Source organism: Cryptomeria japonica, chromosome 3 (assembly GCF_030272615.1).
Source record: "Cryptomeria japonica chromosome 3, Sugi_1.0, whole genome shotgun sequence".
NCBI lineage: Eukaryota > Viridiplantae > Streptophyta > Pinopsida > Cupressales > Cupressaceae > Cryptomeria > Cryptomeria japonica.
In genome coordinates, this window is record NC_081407.1 from 666,736,743 (window position 1) to 666,746,634 (window position 9,892).

At 33.3% G+C, this 9,892-nt stretch overlaps 1 protein-coding gene across 1 annotated transcript in view; it reads left to right on the top strand.

The window, feature by feature from the left end:
• Positions 1-7,099, top strand: part of LOC131030613 (immune-associated nucleotide-binding protein 9) — an 89,437-nt gene extending 82,338 nt beyond the window's left edge. The window contains exon 5 of the mRNA XM_057961494.2: positions 6,684-7,099. Within this exon, the coding sequence (XP_057817477.2) occupies positions 6,684-6,902 (219 nt within the window). The 3' untranslated portion in view covers positions 6,903-7,099. The remainder of the gene's footprint in view (positions 1-6,683) is intronic.
• Positions 7,100-9,892: the final 2,793 nt, after the last annotated feature.

Here is a 9,892-nt window from a genome sequence, read left to right on the forward strand (position 1 = left end):
ATTTCCACCTTGTATCAATTGAAGAGATGAATAGGATATTAAGGAAGCAAAAAGAGAATTCAGAATCAAAACAAGACTCAATAAGCTAATGATTGGGAAGAAAAATGAGGTGGTGAAAGAAACAACAAAGATATTGAAGATAATCCTTGAAAAGAATAGATTTTATGTTGTCTCTAGAGAAGACCAAGGTGGTGGTGACACATCCACTTTGAATGTTGGGAAAGTTTAAGTTAATAATTCTTTTGTTTAGAAAACAAAAGTTAGAGATGAGGTGAATAAAAAAAAACAAGAAATAGTGTAGGATGTAGTTGAGGATACCAATCCTCTAGATGAAACAAATATTGAGTCACTAAAAAAGGAAGAAGCAAAGAAGGTGACTGGGGAGAAGAAAATTGAAGTCAAGGTTGAATCAAGAGACATTGTAGGGGCAGTGAAGGGATGTTTAGAGCACAATAAACTAGATTTAGATTATCCACAATTGAGACAAGTACCTATCAATTTGCCCCACCCTCTTTGATCCATAAGCTAAAATTTATCTCTTTTGTTTAGGACAAGGCAAGAGAGGAGATCTTGGAAAATCACAAGGAGGACACTAAGTTTCTAAGTCTTGCATCCTGTATCTTGGAGAAGATCATGCTAACAATTGTTACAGACATATCAGATTCTCCCTCTGGTTAGCTGAAGATTCTAATTAATTTTGTAAGTACTCACTTTGATCCTTTGACTATTTCAGTGGTCAGTCAAGAAGGTCACGTTATATAATTACTTAACCAAAGTAAGAGCTTGACACATGATATGGAGAATATTATTGGTATAGTTGGTGAACTTTGGAGTCTAATCACTCCCAAGATGGATAAAATGATCAGTTCCTTGAAGAAAGCTTAGGATGTATTGATCATAAATGACCCCTCAGTTCTTCAGTCAGCAAAGGTGCAAGCATTTCTCTTCACTGGTATCATCTCCATTTTGGAGGGCTTGAAGAAAGGTTGGGGAGACCATTTGAGCTCATTGATGAACATTTTTGTAGGTATATTTAAGTTTATGTAAGATAAGGATGTATATGTATCTGTCTATTCTACTATATATAGATTTTTTGGTATTAATTTTGGCATGCGGATCCCTACCTTTTCTATTGATGTCAAATGGAGAGTGTAGGGTAGTGAAAAATGTATTAATAATCATAGGGAGAGTTCTAAGAGTTCTGGAATTTTGGAATTTTGGAGTTTTGGTGGTTTACGTTTTTGAGTCTTAGAGTTTGTAACTGACACTTAGTCATTTTTCACTAAGTGTTGCCATCAATGTTGAAGAGGGATATTGTTGGCAAGAGACACCACACAGGTTATCTAGTATGGTCATTAATGGAAACCCAAGTTAGTATTCCCATCCACAGTAATCAATTTTCTCATATCGAAAGTCAGATTAAAAACTGGTTTAGTCTGGCAAGCTTAGAATAGAGTATCTGATAGAGTTTAGTATTTTGGCTAGGATTTCTTATTGAGTCAACATTTTGTGTTGTGGCTTAGAGCGAAGCTAGATGGTTGTTTGGGATAGCTTATTACAAGATTTTCAGCCTTCGATGATGACTGGCGTGCAAGTTAGAAGGTTTGGTTTATCAGGTTTCAGTTTGACAATGCAATACAATCGACTGGCATGATAAATCTTTATGCAGATTAAGTGGATAAATTTTGGAGATTAAATTTATGATCAAGGATGTTTAGCCAGCAAATGTGGTAATGTGCAATCAATTATTTTGAGCATTTGAGTTTGAAATTTTCTGACAGGTTGTACACGTTTGAATGAAGTGTTAATATTCTTGAGCTGACATGTAGCCAATATGATTTCTTTTTGCAAAATATAAGCGCGATTGTTTTTCTCATTTTGGGTGTGTGGAAAGTGTTAGGGATTGATTGTGCATATTTTTATGTGCATAGGATAGATATTGATGTTCTAGATTATAGAAGATTAGATTAATAGAGTAGGATAAGGAAATGTATGAAAAGTTCCCTTAATATTCTTAAACAGAGCTATAATTAGGCATTTGTAGACGCTATTCTTAGTTTATTCTACCCTATAATCCATTGTGATTCATTTGTAGGAAGTGAGCCTCTTTTTCTTAAGCAGTGAGCTCTAGGCAGTGTGTCTGAATGCATGCGCATTCCCTAATTGCAATATTTCTATACTTATGTAGAGTATATCTATATTCTGGGTTCATCCCCACCGTTGTTTTCCCCTTAATTGAGTTTCCACATATGAAAATATTGTTGTTATAGTGTTGTGGTTATTTTCTTTATGTTCTTGCATCTCTTTTTTTTTCATAAACATTAAATGGTTGAAAGAACAGTTTGGTAAAGTTAAATATTGCAAAACACTAATTCACCCCCCCTCTCAATGTTCCTTGATTCCAAAAATATGTTCATCATTATATGTGGCCGACAACCAATCAACAAAAACAAATTTGGCCATAATTTATCCATCTATTTTAATCTTGGCTTGAGGCACCATCAACATGTCTTGACCATAAAATTCTTCAATAGAGGATTCTTCCTCGTCTTTATCAATAGAAACATTCTCCCACTCTTTCTCAAATTTCTCTATTTTCAAATTTATCATATGATATCACAAACCATTCATTTCCTATGCTATAGTAAATAATTTCTTTGAACCCACATATTTTGCTTCTTCAACTTGACAACATGATTGTCCTAGTCATCCACCTAGTCCTTGACATCGTATGCCTCAATTAAATATTCCTTCAATTCATCATCACTTGCCTCAATATCCTCACGATTATCCTCTGCTTCTTCATACCTTTCTTCTTTAGCTAAATCTTCATCATTTTTCTAGTCATCCCACCAATGTACATTGCATTTCCTTTCAGTCTTCACTTGCACAACATTACTTTTTGTAGATTTTAAATTGTCAAATTTTTTTTTGATAATTGAATCAACTCCATCATTTGAAACTAGAAATTTAGTTATACCCATTAAAACATACTTGAAGTATTTAGAAGCATGGAATGAAAAAGAATTATCCATCACCCCAATGTCATCTTCTTCTTATTCTTCCACCTCTACTCAATCCAACCACAACTTTGATACTGATTGCTAATTAAATTAGATACCGATTTGGAATTAAATAAAAGACTAGAATAAAAAAATCAAAACAAAATTAAGGAACAAGACATGAATTTATAGTAGTTCACCAATTGGCTATATCAACTTTGAAATGTGGAAAATATTTATTCATAGTTATTAGATATATCATACATGATCTGCACTCATTCTTATATACAAATGTTTAACTCTTTGAAAATGAAGTGAGAGGGAGAAGTGGAAAGGAAATGTCATGTGATCATCGAGATTTACCTCATATGTGTTGGGGTATATGGAAAGAGAGAAACAACAGAGTTTTCAAAGAGAAGGTGTCTAAGGCTAAAATTATGTTTGAGAAAATTAAAAGAAATATAGTGGAAAATGTGAAAATCATAGGAGGTATTGATAATCCTTAAGACAAGGATGATCAAATTATCTTCAAAAAGTGGAGATTAAAGGGTCAAGATCACTTTTAGATCAATCCTGGAGAGGGTGTGATATGGGTCAACCCACCCAACGGTTGGATGAAAATTAACTTTGATGGTGTTTCAAAGGGTAATCCGAGTGTTGGAGGATGTGGGGTGGTCCTTAGGGACGAATGGGGAAAATGCAAAATTATAAAAAGAATTCCTATAGGAAATTAGACAAACCATGTAGCTGAGGGTATGGCGGCATACCATGGGATGGTCCCTGCTAAGGAAGCCAAATGCACTAGATTCTGGTGTGAAGGAGATTCATTAAATATAATCAACTATTTAAATAAGAAGTTCCCGCCATCTTGGTCAATTAACAATGCTATCAAAGCGGCTAAGAAAATTAGTGAGGAATTTGAAATGTGTGTTTTTACACATGTGTATAGGGAAGCAAATTCCTACGCTGATTGGGTAGCCAACCTAGCTTGCCAATTGGAAGACATCATTACTAGTTATGGCGAGAGGGAGATCACATGTAAAATGAAATCCTTGCTCGATTTGGACCGCAGCCAAAGTAGGCAATGTGGCACTTTCAATTATAGTTTCTAAATGTCTCTTCCACTTTTATCAATGTAGGGTTATTATGGATGTAATGAGCATTTATGTATGTGTCTTCTCATAATTGTTTGGCATGGATTCTGGGGGGTTTTTCAGGGCATCTACGGAAACCAGAGAAGAGGTTTTTGAGCCGAGAGAAAGAATTTCAGGGATAGCACAGGAAAAATGGGAGGTAATAAGAAAAGGTTTGAACCCACATCTTGCTCAGAATAGAGGAATAATAGGGAAGTGTGGGACATCCTACAATAGGGGGTTCTGAATGTGTTTATGGAGAGGCTAAGTGGGAAAGATCCCACAATTACCAATTATTTTATCAATTGGAAAAATGGCAAAATTATGGTTGAGTCCTAGATGATGAATGTTGATGAGGAGGTTATTGCTGAAGCAACAGGGATGATGACTAAGGGCATGAAATTCTATAGGGACCACAACATCTCTGATAAAGCAGCGGACGAGTTCTGAGTCACGGATGATGAGAGGAGAAAGATGGTGAAAGTCGACAATTCCTATCATTCCCCAAAAAGGATATGCAGGCCTTGGAGGTTTGTTTTATTTGCTTCTATCACCTATATCACTTTGGATGGTAGCTTTACTAGAGCCTATGGTCATCACTTTGTTTTTCTCAACCATTTCCGCCAGGGGGAAAAGCTGAGCTTGCCTTATTATCTAGCCTGCTCTATGGACCACACTATCAAGGAAATTCAAAAAGATCCCAAAGGTGACCATGCCATCCACCAGGGGCTTATGGCTTTGGTGTATAAAGTTCTTAAGGGGAGATGCATTGAAAGCTTACGAAAGGCAAAAATGCAAGAGATGAGGATACAAAGAGTGAAGCCAACGGCTTTAACTTTGATTCAGAGACTAAGGGAGACTCGGAGGAGACTAGTAAAAAAGAGAGGAATAAGGCTAAGAGGAAAAGTATTGTGGTCGATTCAAATATTTTAGAGTCTAAAACTAAATCCTTTGAGAAAAAAATTATTAAAAAAAAAGAAAGGGAAAGTTACAGGAAAGCAAATTTAGAGGAAGAAGACTAACAAGGGAAGTAATAAAGACATCAGCCATGTTCTGATTGATTTTGAGGAGGAGGCTAAGGAGAACAAAAATGATGAATGCCAAGATAAGGAGGGGGAGGAGAACCTGGTTATGGGCAACATTGAGGGTTTGAACACCCAAGGTTTGCAAAAGAAGGATAAAGGGGACAAAAGTGATATTGGTGATTATGAGACTATAAAAGGTTTATGTGATACCATCAGAACAATGGTGAAGGATATTGACAACTTGAAGAGAGATATGATGGCTATCACAAAAGCAATGATTGGTGAGAAACCCCTGTCGGAACATGTTAAGGAACTGGCAGTTGCAATTAACAATGTGGAAGCAATTGAAAGTATGGTGGGTAAAATTATTGCAGCGGAAAAAAGGTTAAAGAGATGGAAGAAAATAAGGAGGTGAAACGGATGGAAACTGCAGTGAACAATTTGGGTAGTAGAATCAACAGAATGGAACTCAATGTTAAGAAGATTGCAGAACAGAACTTCCAGATCCTCAAAGCTTCAGTGGATAACATGAACATCTCGATCAATAGATTTGAAAACAATACAGAGAAGGATGGTGACAAGGATCAACCGGACAAAAATGGTCATGAAAAGAGGACCAGAGCCAATACAAGGATCAAGGGCGACATCAAAGGTCATGAGCTGGAGGAGTTAAAGACCTTGTCGGACAACATGAAGCAAATGGTTGTCCATGCCGAGGATATCATGAAAATTATTTAGTTGTCTCTGTCTCTATTTCTGCAGGGGTCTTGGGTCCTGTCTTTTTGTTGTCGTTTTGTTGTCCTAAAGCTGTGTGTTTCTGATTTTTTATGTAATGTGTGTTGATCCCCTTTTTGTTTGGGTGGGACCTTTTTGTCATATGAAGTGATCAGGCATGAATTTCTAGTTCTTTTGTTCCCCTGCCTTCTACAAGGTTTGGGTACCTTTCAAATACGTACTTTTACTTAATCAAAACAAACAAGACTAATTAATAATTTACACCTCCACTATAATTCTATAAGTGAAACTAATAGATAGTTATTAAATTTCCACATAACAAATGAGACTAATTGACTTATTGAGATCATAGAATTTTCATATCATGTGTAGGTAAATTGCAACCCTCGTCTACATATTATAAAGGTCGAATCAAATACTTTCTAACCAACAATAGGGATGAATCGACAATGTAAGCTTGGTTTTTGAAATGTGAAGTAACCTTGACTTCAATGAATTGGACATGTAAATGTTTGATTTGTTTAATTTAATTATAAGACACTACTACAGATGTATTTATATATAAACATCATGTTAAGAAAACTTGTACTGAAAACATTCTTGGTCATTTTCATAAAAGTGTATGAAATTCCCTTACTTCAATCTAACCTTATTGGTTGGCTAATGATTTCCCATTTGGAAGATATCTTGTGTGTTGCCACAAAAGTTCAATACTTTGCATGAAATTCAGTCTGAATTATCGAATTCATTTAAATTTTCTCTCACAATATTTTGTATTATGTTATTAGTTTAAAGAGAAGCTGCAAACAACAATAAAAACCTATGAAGAGAGGTTCGTTCTTGAGCGGAAAGCACGAAAAGAAGCTGAGGAAATGGCACAAGAAGCATTACAGTTGACAGAAGAAGTGATGAAGACTAAAAAGATGTGTCCTACCTCTAATGGTATGAATATGAATATGAATATGAAATGGGTGTGTGAGCAGATGTCCCGTTGCACAATTTCCTAATTGAAACCATAAGTAACATTGTCTTATGCCAAAATCAACCCGTGTCATTTAAAAGACAGATTATCTTCTGGATATTTATATAGCCTTGCAACATAAATAGTGCGTACTTAGTTTGCTTCTATCAAGCATCTGAACATTTTATATTACTATTATAAGAATAAAACATGTCCCGTAATATAAGCTAGACATTATATATATTCTTAATGTTTCCAGTTTTCATTATTCCGTGTTGAAGTTTATATGAATTATGTTTAGAGGTTTGTGTTATCATTTTCAGAATAGACTTCATTAGTTTTTTGTTTTCTAAGTATTTGATTAAGTTCATGGAAAATGGTGGTGTGAATATATAATTTTCGGAATTCTAAAAATATGTATTTGGGTTTTAGTAAGTCAGCATGTTTAGTTAGAGAGAAATAGTTTTTAGGACGTTATAATTTATAAATTTTAGATTTTGATTTTTAAAATATCAGACTGAAGAAAATATACATAAATTATTATCAATTATATTATTAAAATTTTAATATTTGAAATTATAGAATATTTGAAACATTATTTAATAGGATTTAATGAATTTGTTAATGATATATATTATATTATTATTATTATTTTACTTTTATTAAAATTATAGAAAAAGGTGTGAATAGATGCAATTCTTGAGATGCTTATTCTATTTAAATTTTAGATTTTGATTTTTAAAATATCAGATTGAAGAAAATATACATAAATTATTATCAATTATATTATTAAAATTTTAATATTTGAAATTATAGAATGTTTGAAACATTATTTAATAGGATTTAATGAATTTGTTAATGATGTATATTATATTATTATTATTATTTTACTTTTATGAAAATTATAGAAAAAGGTGTGAATAGATGCAATTCTTGAGATGCTTATTCTGTTTAAGTTATGAATTTAAAAAACAATAGACTTTTTTTGAAAAATATTCCAAAATCTTATTTTGTATTATTTTTTTAAAGATGAAAATAACATATAGATTTCTTAAATACATCTATGTCATTGAGATAAATCAAAGTTATTTTATTGATTTATTAAATTGAAATTTTACTTTTCAAATGGATTATAACAAGTGTTGTAGCGAAGTTCCTACTAGAGAATGCAAGGATGGTTTTTTTTTTAATTTTAATTTTTATCTATGTCTACTTTGTGTGTCATGTAATTATTATGAATTTGTTATGCTTCTTTCAAGTTGCCTAACTCTATCAAAACATCTAAATGATTATCATTGAAGTTGTCCCAAATTAGTTCACTTCTACTAGATCATTTATTTACAACTAACTTATGCAACAGTAATGAGAAAGATTATGTAACATCTTGGAGAAAGACAAGTATTTGGATTTAGTTTGAAATTTTAGTATAGAATCAATTATAAATCCCAACTAACACATGGCAAGTAGATTTAAAACTATACTTCTACATTCTTGTAGCATTCCAAAAGGTAAGTTTTGCTGATACAAAATCAGAGCTATCACCTTACCAACATTTATATTAATATCGATTACTAATGTTGGGCTTGTGATTTGTAGATCTTTCTCTAAAATGGATTATAATGCAAGGTCATGACAAAGTTGAGAAAATGGAAGGTGTGAAACATTTAACATTATTGCAGTTTGTTAGAGAAAGGACTTGTTGGAAGTCACCAGATATAAAAAGTTTTCAATACATTAAAGTGAGTAAAGTCTACTGACTGAAACATATTTCAAATATACTTACCAAAAATACCCATATGAGCTAGTAATACACGAAAAGGTAGTGACCAATATATAATCAATTATATACATAATCCTGCATTCCACAACCTTATCAGAGTGCTTTTCACCAAGAGGGATGAAAATAGTTGTATGTTAGAAATTTTTCAAAAGCCATATGAGCTAGTAGAATATGAAAGGGCAATGACTAGGTCAATTATATAAACAATCTTGTCTTCCACAACTTTACTAGAGTGCACTCCACCAATAAGGATGAAAATAATTGGATGTTAGAATTCTTCCAATGTTGTTCTTGTGTATTTTTCTATAAATTCTCCCATAGTTTCTAATTTTTGTGTAAATGCTAGATATTCAATGATGGTAAAAATATTGATAAAAAAGACCTTTGGGAAAGATAAGATGGGTGTTTATAGGTGTGTTTGCAAATGGTTCTAGGCATACTAAAGTGATCATATAACCAGTTGAAGTTATTCTATATTTTACACATGGTGGTATGTTGAAAGGGAGCATAGTGGTCGGGGAAGAAGGAAATTTATCGAAGTGATTTACAACATGTTGAGTGTTTTATCTTTCAGCTTGTCTTAATTTTGAAAAAGGGTACATTGAAATGGAAGACAGTGAAGACATAGAGTAATAATAAAGCAGAGCATATTATACAAGGCACCTCAACCAACAACCTTATGTATATGTGGTATACAAATAGGTGGACAAATATAGGACACAGTCAAGTATGTCATGATAGATTCATATATCATCCAATCTTTTGAACTTCTCTTATATAGAAATTAACAAAACTTGGCTTAACATTTAAGAAATCCCTGGTACTCATGGAAACATGAATGCTCATAAAAACCAAACAACTTGAAGAATATGATAGGATTCTTGATTTAGCAAATGGCCCTAGTACGTATAGTGATGGTGGAAGCAATTAGTGAGATTGGTGACCAACAATCTCAAGAAATTTAGTGCAATCAAGCATCACGTGTAAATGTCACTACAACTAATCTCAACCACCCTAGATAATTATCATATCTTAGTTGTTTTCAATATTTTTATTCATGATCCAATGTCCTGTTGGCATTGTGTTGTCATCGATGTCAACTAGTATGGGACGACCACTGGTAGTAGAGATGTATATGCAACACTGGTATGAAGAAGTCTTGCATATCCCCTTGTGTTGCAGAACACCAGTAATGGTAAGGAAGATGTCCTCAAGAGTCACTAGTGCAACAAGTTAGTGCCTGAATTGTGTGATGA